The sequence below is a fragment of the Pithys albifrons genome, chromosome 1 (genome assembly GCF_047495875.1).
Source record: "Pithys albifrons albifrons isolate INPA30051 chromosome 1, PitAlb_v1, whole genome shotgun sequence".
Classification (NCBI taxonomy): domain Eukaryota; kingdom Metazoa; phylum Chordata; class Aves; order Passeriformes; family Thamnophilidae; genus Pithys; species Pithys albifrons.
In genome coordinates, this window is record NC_092458.1 from 33291094 (window position 1) to 33308360 (window position 17267).

Consider the following 17267-nt stretch of genomic DNA (forward strand, 5'->3'; position numbering starts at 1 on the left):
AGTTAATTTCTTCTCAGTAGCTGGTTACATTGCTGTGTTTTGGATTCAGTATGAGAATCACGTTGGTAAATCCATCGATGTTTTGCATTTTCATAAGTTATCTTTATCCTAAGGATTTTATTTTTTGTGTGTCTCATGCTCTGCCAGTGAGGAGGTACACAAAAAACCCCAAAAAACCAACAAAACAAACAACAAAACAAAACAAAACAAACAACAAAACAAAACAAACAAAAAAACCCCCATAGAACAAAAAAACCCTAGGAGGGAGCACAGCGGGACAAGTGACCTGAACTGGCCAAAGGCATATTCCACACTACAGAACATCATGCTCAGTATATAAACTGTGGGAGTTATCCAAAAGGAGGGCTGATCTGGATTTGGGAACAGAGTCTGGCATCTGTCAGCGAGTGATAAGCAATTGTATTGTGCTTCACTTCTTTGAGTTTTTTTCTTTCTTTTTATTATCATTAACGTTACTTGTTGTATTTCAGTCTGTTTCAATTATTAAACTGTTCTTATTTCACCCTCCTTCTGGTTGTGCTCCGTGTTCCTCCAGGGTGGCAGCGGGGTGGTGAGTGAGCGGCTGTGGGCACTTAGTTGTCAGCTGGGTTTAAACCATGACAGTAGCACATTAAGACACAGTGGATGAACCCAGCCTGCAGTTGTTCCGTGCTAATATCAGAGTTCAAATCAGAAAACCTGAACCCTAAGGTGAACCACAGATTTCTTGTTTACTACACGATACAGAAAAGAAGAAGAAGAAATGGCCCATCAAGACTCTGTCAGTGCAGACTGGAAGGACAACAGAAGTAGCCCTGGAACCCAACAAACAACCACTCCCCAAAATGGATGCCTTATTTGTCCCGTGTTCACTAGAAATGAAAGGGAAGGTACAGCTAAAAAGAAACTTGCCTTCTGTAAACAGGGCTTGATCAGGCATCAGTGAATTAAATACTCTGGAAGTGCCTGGGGAGATTTTTATGCTGTAAGTATTTTTATGAGAAACTGCCTCAAGTTAAACTGCCAGAGGAAGAGAACACAGACCAATCACATAGGAGAATGTATATGTGGCCGAAGATACATATGTGAATGAAGATTTGGGAAGGGCTCTCCCCACGTGGGTGTGCCCTTCCAGCCTGTGTAGTGGATTTTTTAGGTGAGGCACAGCGTGCGCAGAACTGGCCCCACCGTTTAAGTCCCAAGGTCCATCTGCCACGGCCGAGCGAGCTTGGACAGTGACAGTGAAGTCCTCGGGACTGTCACAGCACCCGGTACTGACCGGGGCTGACCCTGCTGAGCATCCGAGATGTGACGGGATGGGATGGCAGGGAGGCACTGAACTGGCAGGGGACGGTCCTTGCTGAGACTTGAACTCAGGACCTTGGGATTTGGAGTCCGGAGTGCTCTCCATTACACCACGGGACCGCCCCACAACTCAGGACAATAAATGTACTCTATTTCTAAACAAAAAAAAATAAAAAAAATTTGTTTTGAAATAAACCAGTGTTTTGATTTAGGAAGTTATCCAACCACTGCTTCTGTAGCAAAACTGATTACAAAAATGAAACCAGATTCAAAGGCTATAGCTCAAAAGTCCAGTCAGACAGAAAGAGAATTTCATAATTCCAGTCCAAGAAAAAAAAGGATTGTTCCATGTGTGAGTGGGGTGCTACCAAGCAGCAGGAGCTAGAGAAAGTCAGCCTTGTGACTGTGACAGCTGGCTGTTAATGAGACACTCAGCTTATTCTAGTATTACTCCTACTGTCTGTCAACATGTGGAATTACCAACTTCCACGAAAAAGACAGAAACCTGAAGTTTCTGTGGTAGTTTGCAGAGGAAATAGTCAGACTGTTCATTACTCGGATCAGAACCCTGGAAATTCAACATTTTTAATTTCACAGCTAGACTCCATGAAAAAATTTATTCAGAAAAGTAAACCAGAAATGTCTAAATAGTAATGGGCTATCAGTTACAGCAAATACATTATTGAAATGAAAGAGTAAAAACCCAGAGTTCAGACATGCCAACATCAGTGGTATATGCAGTTTTTAATACTCAACAACCTCTCAAAATAAATTCAAGCTTATTCTCAACACAAAGAAAACATTATTAAGCAATTAGAGAGAATAATCAGGATTTGAAAAGGCCAGAAGAATGCCAAAATGCAAAGGATAAGTTAAAGACACACAGGTCTGAAGGAAAAGACACCGTTTTCTCTACAAAAATGGAAGCTGTCTGTTATTTCAAAACAGGCTTGGAGTATGTCCACACATGTACCTTGGCATGCAGAGGAAGGGAAGGATGATGGAATTCTGAGGCTAAATTTAGCCACAATGATTATTGCTGCAGCATGTGCTTTATTCATGGGCTGAAATGAACACATAAATGATTCACTGGTCAACTAAATTATTTAAAAATACAATGCCAAATCTTGTACACACACATCTCAGGAGTCTGGGCACAAAGAACTTCTTTTGTCCTATTGGCATCTGATGTATCATTGTCTTTGAAATTTATGGAAGGGTTGCTAAAGCCAATTTCTATTCAACTATGACACAAAATCCCAAAGAAGTCTTAGGTAACACATACTGGTTGGACTGGAAACCTAATCAGAGAAAAAGACTTTGTGTGACACTTGGCTGAAAGTCTCTCCCATTTATTCAGGTAAAGTAGTCAGGTAGTCTCCTTTCTGACAATGATTCATACATTCACGGAACAAAATGAACAAGCTGCTTCCATCCAGAGTCCTGGCTGTGAGAGCAAGGGTTTTTGTGGACCTGGCAGTGTATAAAGATTGCAGAAGGTCTTCATATTTCAAAATACCTGTTTGAAGGACTTCTTGTGAGTATTCAAACTTGTGAAGTTATTCAAGGAGACTTCACTGAAGTGCCAGCTCGCAGTGCCAGCAGGACAGCTAAGGCATATACTGAGGTCTGGTTCTTACACTTCTTTGAGAAAGACTTGGGACTGTCTGTAAGTATGTTCATTAAGGGTTTTGGTTTTTTACCCTCATGAATGAGGATAACATTCCCGGAAAGAATTGTTGTGCCAGGAAAATCTCTGCTTCATTAACCCATTTTTTTTTCCAAGGTCAGGAGCTTATTGCTTAGATGTAACCAGAAGGTAAACTGACAATCTAACCTCACTGTCCTTAGCTAACAAATATAAACCTTCAAATTTCTCAGGATATGAGACTCCCCGTAACAATAAAGACACTCAGTGTGCCTATCCACAGAGCATCATTCCAGTGTCCCAGGAGAAAGACATCTAATGAATGAACAATTATAGGAAGTCCCTTTGTTATACAAGTCTGGTCTTTGCAAGCGGTAGAGTCTCATATAGAGATGCCATGTGATATGAATCAAAGGAGAGTTTGGCCTCACTGAAAATGAATGGCAGCTGGAAGAGAAGAACAAAAATGACACGAGGGAAAGGCAACATAAGTGTAAAGTAGAGGATAGGGTAGAAAGAGAGGTAGCAAAATTAAGATTTTCACGGGTGGCTGTAGCCTTGTCATACAATCTGGAGTTACCTGGTGCAGCTCTTCTCTGATCCAAGACACTTGAGAGTAGCCAAGAAGTAGGCAATACAGTGTCCTTAACATGCTTATTAGCATGGATGGAATAAAAGCTTTGTGGATACGAAAATAATTTTTTCAAGATGAGGGGACTGAGGCTCATACACCAGCCCTCCCAAATGGGCACATGTATGAGTGCTCAAAGAAGCTGTATTTAGTGCCAACAGAAGGCACTAACCATCTTTCTGCAACTTCCCACCACCTTCCACATATATGCCTTTAGTGACACCAGCGTTGTCAGTAACACCTAGGCGTGGAATCCTCCCTTATCTATTTGCAATTTGGTTATCTGGCAGCCTCCCTCCAAAATTCTCAATGGGAAGTGAAAGTCAAACTGACTCCCTGCTGCACACACCAGAGCATAGATACACCAGTTGCTTCCCTTTTCCCACCATGGCTTTTATTTAGGTTACAGAAAGATAAAACTTTCAAAAAATGCTGGGAAATGAAAGAGATCAAGAAGTAGAAACAACAGGAGAGGAAGATCAAGATTTTTATCAGTATTACAGTATCAAAAGCATAAAATAGCAAATAATTACTGGTGGTGAGATGTGACGGGAGAGAACTTCCCCAAGGATTTTGTACAAAAGCAACCACAAACTATGGGAAACAATGGAGATGAAGGTGAAGAGTTCCTGAAAATGTGTGAGGAAAACAGGACAGTGAGGAATGAAAATGTGAAAGTGATATGAATGGGAAAAAGATCAGATAAAGGAGAAAAAAAAAGAAAAATAGGATAAGCAAAAGAGTATGAAGAACTAAGAAACTGAAGTTTATAAGCAGTAACAAAATAGCAATGGTATTTTCTGAGGGAATGAATACATATGACACACATTTTATTCTACTGCCTCTAAGGATGCATAGAGGAGATGCTCAGTAACTCTCCATTTGTGACAAGATTGTAATTACTCAGCAATATCCACAGGGGAAAAACAGAGAACAGAAAATTTTCAAGATGCACGCTACCATCTGTTTAAGGGTTGTATCCACAGCAACCAGAGAGGAAGGCAAAAATCAGTCACTATGTAACCACACTCTGCTGAGAAACTAGCAACATTACAGTTTCTAACAACATATTCAGACACAGTACCATCAATATTTAAGACCCAAAATGAGATAAATGAAGTAATGAAGTTGCTAAGTTTATTTTCAAATTCTACCACATGCTCAATCTACTTGTCAAAGTCCTGGGTGTACAGACAACCCACCATGTGCATACACAGCTCGATGCTTCAGGTTCCTCCAGACCACAACATTTCAGATAGAGAGAGAACAGGAAAGGTAAAGCTCAAAGGACTTGCCAGCAAAGAAGTTCTGAGGTGATTGTTCTTTACTTTTGCTTTTTTGTAGAAAACATCCAAAGTGAATTCTGCTTTGGATAAAAGGGCTTGATGAACAGTGGGGGGGGGGGGGGAACCAAAACCAGATAAAATATTTACATACCAGTATCTTCAACATCTTGGAAGTACAGTATAAACAACTTATAAGAAATACTTTTCACCCAGCTTTTTCCCCTGTTTTAATTTTTTTTAAAACTTTAATTCTTTTTTATGTTAGCTTGCCTGGCCACATTCTTCAGAATTTCTTGAAGTATAAAGCTTCCTACAAAGGGTGTCTATTCAAAAGAGGGGCCTCCCCACGGCCAGAACAGTTTGCCAACATTGCACAGACAAAGGAGCACGGCTAAACCCACCCATCTTCTCCTTCCATAATGCTACAAACACTCTGGGAAACCACACTGGCCCTTTTCTCAAACAGATGAACTGAAGAGTAAAGGAGTGGGAGGAACGAGCAAAGCACCTTCTCAAGGGGCAGCCAGACAACATCGTCACACTATGTCATACAGAGGGAACTTAAAGTTCACTTCTCTCATCAGACAAAATGGGGAGCTCAAGAGAAAACGCTATTTTATCTCACCCATGGCACACTACCTACAGACAGCATATTGGGACTTCAGAAATCCACACATTCTCCTCAAAAATAGTTCAAAGCCATATCTGATGACTGATATGTACTTCACAGCTTTTATTATTTTCAGTTTCACAAAAAAACAGCCTAAAACTGATCTGCATTCTTTATTAGAGTCACTTCCACAGGAAAAATTACCTACATTCCATCTGTAACATGATCTGTTCCACTCCACTGTCTTTAAATTACACATTTCCAAAACTTCTGAAGACAAAAAAAATTGCCCAAGTGCAGCAATGCAGAAAATTATTTTCAATTTTTCAAACACTATTTTGAGATTGAAATTAGCCTGCTTTCCATTTTTGCCACTACACCTCAACATTAGTGAACAATGTTTTTTGAGATTTAGTGTATGGCCAGTAAATTGTGTGTCACAAAACCCCCAGGCTGCTCAAAAGCTTTCATGACACACCTTTTCTGAAGAGCCTCTCTGAAGCACTCTTACATTAATCCCACCACCTTCTGATCGCTGGTTTCAAAGATTAGCACTATCAGTTAACTAAATGCTGCACTCAAGTTAAAGGCTAAACATGAAAGTAACTTGAAAAGTGTTTCGGCAACTTGCAAAGGGAAGCATCATACTGATGTTCAAACAGCCTTCCTTCATTTTTACTCAAACCCCTCCACCTTCTTAAAGAATTCTATTTGAAGTCAAACATGAAAAGACATTTTTCCACTTTCATTGTTCATAGCCTGAGGAAAGGACAAGATGAGTAGAAAATGTTATCAACTGTTCTTTTATCATTTACCATTCTGAACTTATTTACCACTTTTTGCAATTAAAGATACATTAGAAAGATTGTCCTTCATAACTGGAAATGGCTTCTTTATCCTGTCTGAAGAAACCTGGCTGCACTCCTCCCAGTGGCTTGCAGCCCAACACACACTTTCACTTTGCTTTCTATTACAACGGCAACATTCAAGAATTGAGTAATTTGTAGTTCCATTCTTATGCTAAAACTGATTAATATTCTTATGGGAATAGAGAAAAGTGGTTTAGGAACTTTCTACCTGAGGAACAATTTCATCATACTGAAATGGAAAACAGGGAAAACAGAATGATGTTATCAGGGACTGAAAACGAATATTCATACTCGAGTTGTCAGCCAAAGCTTATGCCATGACACCTGTAATTCTGGCAATACATTAACGGTACCACAGCTATACCCACTGGCACGACACTATCTGGAACACAACTGTATCAGTACAGAGCTGTGTTTCAGGCAAAGGAAACTCAATAGAGATCTCAAATTGCTAGGCTGTAAGTAAATCTATGTTCATATGGAGCCATGCAAGGCCCATGTTGGCCTCTAGTAACAGATACATCCAAGTAACATACAGCTAAGATAAAGAGTGAATTGAGACACGGCCTGCCTTGTTTCACTGCTCCACAATGCAGAGTCAGAGAATACCTGCATTTGGTGGTTCGTCCACAAAAGAGAAATAAAAAGGCTCTGCTATTCTGTTCAATAAGGAAATACACCAAGAGCATGAAACATGGCAATCAGAAAGTCCCTTGTGGTTTACCTCTCTAAGAAAGTCAGAGAATTTAATTTTTGCCCTTTCTTAAAAGAAATACCCATACATCTGCAAACAAAGACGTTACACAGACAACTTTCAGCCTCTCTGGAAAGGATGCTGACGATACAGATACTCAGAAGAGTCAGGAGTATTTTGGCTTTCTCACCCTACACAATGACCTTTATGAAAGACCACTAAGAGGCAATCACTTCACCTTTCAGCCTCATTTTTGCTGACAGAATTCCAGGAGGACTGATAACCCTACAAGATTGTCTGACATTCTGTTTCTATCTTGTGAATCCGTTTTAACATATAAAGCTACATAAACCACTTAAATGGCTATTAGCAGTACAACAGTGAAAGAAAAATAGATGGAGAAAAATAAATAAAAAAACACATTACTTTTAAGAAACAGGAACCACACAAGATACATGAACCACAATTGCCTCTTTCCCATAACAATACAATCCTTAAATAATGCATAGCAATACCTGCTGCTGTCTTTGCCGCCTCATTTGGGCAACCTGGGACATCATGATTTGCCGATCCAGTAACTCCATCCTCTGCTGCCTCTGGATGTCAACTGTCGCTCCCATTCCTACTCGAACTTCGTTCGTGGGTTCCGCAGATGAGAAGACTGGCTCAAGAGTCCAAGAAAATACCTTTGCTACCCATCTGGGTACACAAAGAATTCGATGAACTTTTAACATACTGCTATTGTAGCAAATCCCAGAAATCTAAAACAAAAAATGAAATGTTAAAAAAATCAGAAAACCAAAGAACTTAAAAACACCAAAGTTATTTTGTATTTGTCTGCAGGTAACAGCTGGTCTTTGGGGTTTTTTTGAAGCACTTTTTACTGTGTTTACCCAGAGTTCTCAGACAAGAACCACAGAACAAACAGGGGATTTCTTTACCTTCAACTTCCCCATACAAATGATTAGTTTTTTAAATCCGTGTAGTGCATTGCCTGTGACTCATGAAGTTGCATGAGATTTTTTCTTTGTTTCAGAATTTGAGCCCAAACCAAGTGATCCCTTCTCAAACCAGTCAAAATTCAAATAAAATTTTCATTTCTAATAAAGGAACTGCTCAGAGTATGCTGCATGCTGACCTGAGGAGATTAAGGCTGTTCTTCAGGATGCTGAAACACTACAATCGCTCCTCCAAAAAATACCAACCCCCCTTAAGGCTTCTGTCTACCCAAGTCTCTCCTTTTACTAAAAATTAAAGCAAATCAGGGGATTTGAAGTTAAATCTAAGAGTATCCACAGACTTATTCCAAAAGAAGCTTGCTACCTTCTAGGAGAAAAAAAAAGGTTTAAAAACCAATTAATTAAAAACTGTGATGTTGACAAAGCCAGGTTTTGGGAGGCCTATAACAAAAATTCCCGTTCCCTGTTTCATGCTTGTCTTGGGGCTTGATTTCAGTTCCGATTTGGCAGGAGCAAGGGAAATCTGTGTGCCCCATACATGATCTACAGTCATCACTCAGCCATTACTTTGAACCCTGCTATGAAGCTCTAGCACTTGAGCCCAAAGCTGTTTATGTCCCATTTCAGGATTTCTGACTAGATATTGTGTGTAATGCCACAAGAATTATGGTGTGACAATAGAGTGAAATGAACAGGAAGAGATATGAACCTCAAAAATCTGTAAACACACCTCAAAAATGCAAACATGCTAGAAGCAATGTAGCAACTGCACATCTGGAGTATTTATTTATTTGGGGCTATTTATTATATCTCACTGACAGACATTTGTATAAACATACTAAATGCACTGCTTCCTACATTAAGGGAGACAGTATAGGAAAACACAACATTCTTTGGGAGGGAGGGTATTTTTCAGGTTATTTACAAGGTTATGGTTAATCATCCAAGGAGATGAGACTTTTAGCAAAAACACATTCTGCTTTGGGAAACACTGATTTTTATTTTATTCTACTTTCATTTTATAACTACTCTCAAGGCTGGATGTAACACCCAACAGAGCCTGCCATTCATTTTAAGCCACCCTTAACCTCTTCAATCTTTTTGTGTTATAACAAAGGAGCTAAATGAGATGGGATAAGATTAGGGCCATAATCACATCAGAAGGATGGCTGCCTTTAGCAAAAAATTTCTATATTCAGAGAAAGTTGCTAATTTGGATTCCACAAATTTTAGGATGCTGAAACAGAAGCTTCTCATGACCTCAGAAATTCTTTCCTCAGCACTAGTGAAACTGTTCCACACGGTTGTAAGATCACGACTGAAACTCTTGCACATCAACTGGAAACTAAGACAGAACTACAATTACCAAAGGATAAGAGGAGGAAAATTCAAATCACTTCCGTAATTCAACTGCTTTTGGTATGCAGTACTTGAGGAATCTACCCAGCAAGAGGGTCCCTCAGAAGCTGGTCCTGAGAGAGCTATGCAAATTGGCTCCTCACTCAAGAAAACCTAATACAATAACCAGAAAGGTAATTTTTGAGAGCAAGAATTACTAAACCAGGTTGTGAATATTGCATATACACTTAAATCTGATGATTTCTTAAATACAAAATGCACAAGCAGCACCAGAACCCACAAATTATTTTCCCTCCTCCCACCTTGTTCCTTGTAGGTAGCATTGCTAGGCTACAGAGCCAGGCCCCCTCTTTGGTTCCAGAGATTTTGCATTCCTGATTGTACAGGTGTAACTAGGTAGGGAAAGAACTCCCACTCAGAATATTTTGTCCAACATCAACAGCAGCATTCCCTCACTTCTTTCAAATGTCCCTCCCATGTACTGATCTCTGTTCACTCTTATCAGCTACAGTCCTTTGTTAAGGTCTAATGTTTTCAAGGCACCCTAGATCTTGAACAAGTTCAAAAAGTCATAAGAAAAAAACAAAGCAAGTGGTGATAGGAAAATCTACATCTTCCCGAATGTATGACAAACCCTGACACGTGCCTGAACAAATAACCACAAGCAGAATCACTCTTCTATCAACTCAAGATAGAAAATACAGCAAAGAGACAGCAGCAGCACATCTTTAGTGTCAGTACTTTGGAACTTGTCTCAGATGAAAGGGTGTACTGCAAGCACCAACTACCAGCTGCATCAGTAAAAGCATTCTCATATTCTTCTAAGTAGAGATACTCATAGAATCATTCAGGTTGGAAAACCCCGACCATTAACCAAGCACTGCCAAGTGCACCACTAAACTATGTCCCTAAATGCTCTACCTACACCTCTACTAAACACCTGTAGGGATGGTAACAATCTCTTTCTGCCCTGGACACCCTTCTTCAGTGCTTGACAAACCTTTTGGTGAATATCTTTTTCCTAATATTCAATCTAAATTTTCCTTGGCACAACTTCAGGACACTTCCACTTGTCCTGTGGATATTGACCCCCACCTCATTAAAACCACCTTTTAGGTAGTTGTAGAGAGCGGGTCATTCCAGAGCATTTAATCCAAAGAAAAGGCTTTATAAGGTTACAAGTTTATGGACACTGCTAAAACAGAGTATGGCACTTAGCACTGCATGTGAGTACTACCTGCCTTCATAGCTTTGCTGAGGTCACTGGATAGAATGTCTGGTCTACAGCCAATGCACCAGTTGGGCTGCCTTCTCTCTCCTTGCTGCTCCTCAAGAGCAGACTAATGCCTTGGCCCCTCCTTGTCCTGTCTTAGACAGAAACTCATTGCATAATGCAAGTGTGTGGACTTCAGTGGTCACAAAGCAGGAAGTGCAGAAGTCTGACAACAAAGTTCACAATAAAATCTAAAATGAAAAGCACCTGGTCAAGGAACAAGACAAAACTGTGTGGGACTAGCAGAAGAGAATGTATCTTCTACATATACTTGCCAAGAAACTTACTATGGACCAGTAATTGCTCAGAGCAATCATGTGAGACTGCAATTCTTTACAAGTAGAAATGTATGGAAGGAGAGCATGAAGAGCACACTAGCAATCCACATTGTTACCTCCATATCTCTCAGAATTCCCTCCTCTTCCTTCCTCCCTTGATTTACTACTCCAAATATAAAGCTATTATATGGAACTATAAGAAACTTTAAGTTGCTGTGTTCTGTTTTAACAAATTTTCAAGAAGTTTCACCTAGTGAGGAAGAGAGACCTATTTGCGTATTTCCAATAAACCCAGAATGGAGACAGTTGTAGTTAAAATAGGTCTTGTGATTCAGACTGGTTCAGTTTCATACTCTCATCTTAATGTCAAGTATTTCCAAAGAACTTCCTCTTTAGCTGGTTCACATGCAGAACTTGATAGATATCATTTAAAAATACATAAGCTTTGAAAGTATAAAGCAATTTTTTACACAATTTTTGTTACTGACACTGAGTGAATGTGTAGTGTTTAAAAAAGGCAAAGCAACATTTGTTAGTCAGTAAAGATCATCTCATAATCCAACTTCAGCACTGTACACAGTTCGAAGGGCTGCTTCTCCCAGAGGAGCCTCCACTGTGTTTTAGCCTCTAAAAAGTCACAAGAGAATGACACTGTGGTTATGTTCACACTGCTAGAATGGAGAATTTTTGGCTGGCAATGTAAGATGCATCTTAGTTGTTTTCATAATATATAATCTCATCCATAATATCAGTGCTAAGCAGAGGAAATGGGAGCACGCTGGAAACTGTGTGGCACGCTGTGGAAAAAAAGTGTGCTTGTATTTTTTCAGTTTCTTAACACCGTGGCTTATTACTGGTCCTTCACACAGTTTCCTAACCTTCTCCTGCCCCTGTATAAAGCACAAATTCCCCTCTCCTTCTCTCAAGTCCTTGCAAAGCTGTACACTTATTAGAAAAAGGAAGTAGCTGTAGTTTCGATGTTTAGCTAGGTAAAGCAAACATGGAAGGTCTCCCGTATTTTACACAGCAAAGACACATACGCTCCAGTACTAGCTGAGATATTTAAAATCACTGTACTTGATTAACACTAAAAAAGGAAATAAAAGCAGAAGAAAAAGTAGGCAGATTGGTGGAGAAAATTATGTTGGAAATTATTTTCTTAATGGTTAAAACTTGACAACAAATAATTACTTTGTTTTGAAAAAGTCAAATATATTCATATGTATTCAGTACTTGGCTATTTTCAGATTTCAACAAATTGAAAGCAAATTGCAATTTTCTTGAAGTGAAGTGACATTTTTATACCTATTCTATCTGCATAATCCTTGGTATGTTCTGAATTCTACAGAACTAGAATTAAAGTGTGGTGCTGAAGCTTGTGCCAAGGTTCTGTATTTACCTTGATTAGAGAAATGCATTTATCAAACCAAGAGGGCTTGTGTGAAAACCACCCAACAAATAAAACAACTACACATGTATTTTCAGCTTGTGTTACAACTGTAACACAAACAAATTATTTTGTTTGGGTTTCCTTTGTGGAAATAGTTACAAATACTACAAACAGCCTTTTGCAACCGTTAGCTTGAGAGAAAACTATAATGATTCCAAACCAATTGTCTTAATTTTCATTCCCAGTTGACTGGACTTATAAATTTCCCAGATCCTTGAAATGTTTTTCTTCAGAATTCATCAGTGCTATCTTTCATTGGTCAGGTGCAATTGTGATCAGCAAGCACGACTGTACTGCCATTTCAGCACAGTACAGCTGTTCTTAACTTCTACTTGTGATGTAAGGATAGGTTCCCTTGGATCTCTGCTAGCATTCTGCAGGCAATCATCACACTGTTAGGCAAATTTCTTTACATAAAAGATCATGATTTGATTAATCTGCCCCAATGTAGACACCTGATTTGATTAATTTGCCCCAATGTAGACAACTGTAATTTAAAGGCCTACTTATGAGGTGGTTGTTTAAAGTTGGTTCCATAGTCAACAGAGAGAAACAGGCACTCTGAATACGTGACATCCTAAGGTGGATGTCTCCAAAGTACACATAGGTGAATTAGAATCATAGAATCGATTGGGTTGGAAAAGACCTCCAAGATCATCAAGTCCAGCCCTTGGTCCAACTCCAGTCCATTTACTGGATCATGGCGCTCAGTGCCACGTCCAATCTGCGTTTAAAAACCTCCAGGGATGGTGAATCCACCACCTCTCTGGGCAGGCCATTCCAATGCCTGATTACTCTCTCTGTAAAGAATTACTCTCACAGATTCCCCTCTCTGAACAATGTAATATTGCTGCCAAAAAAAGCAAATCTTGATAAAACCAGTCTGACTCCTAATGAAGCAGTTGGTACAGCTGACCAAGCAGACCAGGTTTCGGACACAAACGCTTCCTCAGATCTGAGACAGAAACTTAGAAGTGAAATACAAACTGAAAACTAATATCCATTTCTCTACAGGATCTTAGAAGCCATGGATATAGAAGAGAAAGTATCTTATGACACATTATTACCTTCTCCCATCCTTTCTCACTACCTTTTCCTTCTTCCAAAATTGGAAATATCTGCATCTCCCTCCTTCCCAGTTACAAAGCCACTTTCATACTAACATCCCCTGTATTCCGGGTGAATCAACTACTTTTTGCCTCAGATGCTTTATTTGATGCAGGAATAACCACTGGCAGCTTAGTCAGTTGTCACGTGTTTATATGTGGCCACCTTGTCATGAGCAAGTTGTCTAAGCTTCCATTACAAAGAAGATGAAGTCAATACTGTCAGTAGAATGCAGAGACACTCATCTCAGAGTAAGTTACCCACAGTCACTCAGCTGAGTTACCTGGCATTGTGCACCTGCAGATACCTCACCTTAGTTTTGGCTGGGATTCAGCACATCCATTAGCGTTTGTATGGATATCTGCACCCATTCTGATGTTAGCAATGTTTCTTTTTCATTTTTCTAACCTAGCTAAATACAAACCCCACAACTTTCCATATAACCTGAGAAAAGTAAATCCTAGTGTAGCATAGAAATAATGCAGAAAACTCTTTGCATTTGGCTCAGTGAAATCTCCAAGGCAAACAGGGTTTTAGACTATGCAATTTCAACTTCCTAAGGTTTGAACTGAACTCTACACGAATTCAAGGCAGCTCACAGGAGACGTGGTGTGTTTCAAATTTTGAACTTTAGGCAATGCAGGTCATCTTGCAAAAAAATAAAAAACTGATACTAGGTAAGAAGAAAGAGGCTACAAGACTAAAATCAGAGAAAGAGCCTGAAAGATACCTTTCCATTATGAAATACAGCCTGAGCTACATGGTTAGGAAGACACATAGGACGTGAACTGTCTGATGACAACATATTGTAATAAGTGGAGGGAACTGCATTTCCCAGCAGGACATGTCTTCTGCTGGTCACCAACCTGAGCTTACTGCTTGAAGCAGGCATGCTCTAGCTGTGACTCAGTGAGCTTTGACATGCCTCTCAAAGTGGAATCCTACAGGAGCATAGCAAGGAAAGATGTCAACTGGGAACCCAAAAGATTTTAAAGGGGTAAAAAAAAGGGAGAGAAAATGAACACATGCAGTGAGACATGGATACTATTTTCTAAGGTGTTTTGAGCGTTTTAGAGAAAAAAAATTAGTAGAGAAACTGTTCTGGGCCTTCACTAAACTGAGTGATATGAATTACATGGAAATACTCCTGTGAACAACTGTTGAAAATTTCCTGCTTCTCTAATACAAAATTTCCTAATTTCATGACATAAAAAAACCACTACTGTATGAAACACATCTGGACTGTGTGTACCAAGTATGGTGTATTCCTGGCAAAACAAATCACAAGAAACTAAATTTGTTTCATAAACAATAAGAACATTACAGATTACTGATTACATCAGATTTGTGAATTTGTTTACGGTCTATTTCTTGAACTCTCTCTTCCTTACAAGTAAACATCATGTATTTTTTATGTTTTACACAACATAGCGGCAACTAACATAGCAAAAGAACAATGAGAGTCCAGTTTCACATGGAGAGTAAAGAAGCTGCCTTTAACAGTGGATTCCTATGTTGATTCAAAACTAGAAATCTAGGAAGATATAACTTATTACAAGGAGACAAAGCAGACCTTTTGCATTCCAATAACAGAACATGGGCTGTAATCTTCACAACTGAGAATAATCCACTACAAGTTCGTAGTCAAACTACAAATTGTCTAAAATTCCCTATCATGAGGTGCATTACATCAATGCCTACCTGCAGACATAGACTCACACACATGCAAACACACTTCTGTAACTATTGCGTCACTTAAAGCCACTGAAAACAAGAACTCAAAGCAGTCCAATTCCCAGTTGCTGTATACTCTGCCTGGAATTCACAGCATTAGTATGGATGAACACAGAAATAATCTCCAGTGTCGCTTTAGGTACCTGGAAAGCCAGATCCTGTGTAGTGTTTGTTACATGTTAAAATAGAAGTGGTGAGAATTTAAATAAACCTAAACCATGAACATAGTGAAGGGAAAGTAGAAACCGACAATTCAGAAATTATGCTGGCACCATCCATTTTAATATTCCACATAAGCAGAAGTGCAACAAAAACTAAATTACTGGACAGCATTATAATACACTAATATGAGTGCCTAAGTGATCTTTACTGCTACAAATACAGTGAAGTGCCTAAAAGGCAATGGACTGGTGACTAAGAATCTCACCTATCTGACTTGGTGTTTGTACATTTACTCAGCCTTTTTGTACAAACACACGAAAATTTGAATCCACAAAGATTTAGTAACTTAGAAAAATGCCAAGAGGAGTAAAAATTACAAAACAGGTTGTCAGAATGACTTAACATTGATTTGACTACTTATTTCTGTCATTGTTCATGTATGCATGTTATCAAGTAACTAAATCCATAGCGTAATGGAGAGCACTCTGGATTCTGAATCCCAAGGACCTGAGTTTGAGTCTCAGTGGGACCGTCCCCTGGCACTTCAATGCCTCCCTGCCATCCCATCCCATCACATCTCAGATGCTCAGCAGGGTCAGCCCCGGTTAGTACCAGGTGCTGTGACAGTCCCGAGGACTTCCCTGTCACTGTCCAAGCTCGCTCAGCCGTGGCAAATGGACCCTTAGGACTTAAACGGTGGGGCCAGTTCTGCGCACGCTGTGCCTCACCTAAAACATCCACTGCGCAGGCTGGAAGGGCACACCTACGGAGGGGGAGAGCCCTGCCCAAATCTGCATTCGTGAAGTTTGGCCATACATACATATATACACCTGTGGTGCTAAAAGGCACCTTCACAGTATTTCATGTCCTTCTTCAGGTTATTTTTTATACTGTGAAATTTAATTCCCTTACCAAGTTTTCGCAAAAGGTGTCAAATTATAATTTCTAACAGAGGAGAAAAAGAGACTTGTTATTCACAGCAGTGTGGCAGAGATGTTGCGTAAAAAATGGCTAAAATTCATGGCATGAACTTCTTTCCAAATTGTAGCACTTATTACAAAGTGGTAGGGTGCAGCTCTACACTTGCTGCAGAAAAATCAAGACTGAAAACACATCATCATTGATGATGACTATATTTATGCTGACTGAAGCAATATGAAAACTGCAAATGAGTTTTTTAGCCTTCCTCTGACATAAAGAAAGCAGTTTAATCCTATGGACTCATACTCAAGTAAAATATGCTGTCAACCTGCAATTAAAAAAAAGCTAATATATAAAAAATAATACTAAGAAAGTTGCATTATACAGCTGATTAAAACTTCATATTAAAAGGGAATTAAAATAAGAACTGTATAATATATTATGAAACAAAAATATTTAAGCTGTTTTTTTAAGTCTGTATAACTACATATACACCCAGCTTCTGTCACCAGGAAACAGGGAGTTAAAATGCCTTTCCATTTCTTTCCTTTCCTTCCCTCTCTAATGAACACCTGTTCAAAAGGAAGGACTATTAAAAGAGCCAGACGAGTAACAGGAAGGGCAGTGCATTTGGAGGAAGTCACAGATCCTTATGTGGGCACAGAGGCTTGGGCTGATTTCCAGGAGAGATAGATTCTGGTTTGTTAGTTGCCCTGTTTTCTTTGATACTTACAATCAGATCGAATTACCAAACAGACTTCACTATTTACTGCTCTGTCACTCCTGTTGTTAGTTATCCTGCCAACTCACAGCATATTTTGCAACAGTCAGTGTAAATGGAAAGACACCAAGCTACTGAACTGCAGCTACAATATGTGAAGTGTCCTCAGGCATTTCACTTTGAGCTCACAATTAGTAGGTTCTAAACAGCAAGGGCACAATTTGAGTTCTTAAGATTCCATATGAACTTTTTGGGAAGTA

The 17267-nt window shown here is 39.4% G+C and overlaps 1 protein-coding gene across 2 annotated transcripts in view; it reads right to left on the reverse strand.

The window, feature by feature from the left end:
• Positions 1 to 17267, reverse strand: part of UBAC2 (UBA domain containing 2) — a 96375-nt gene that overhangs the window by 12434 nt on the left and 66674 nt on the right. For both annotated transcript variants that reach the window (XM_071548978.1, XM_071548987.1), the window contains exon 7: positions 7559 to 7804. In XM_071548978.1, coding sequence (XP_071405079.1) covers positions 7559 to 7804 — 246 coding nt within the window. The remainder of the gene's footprint in view (positions 1 to 7558; positions 7805 to 17267) is intronic.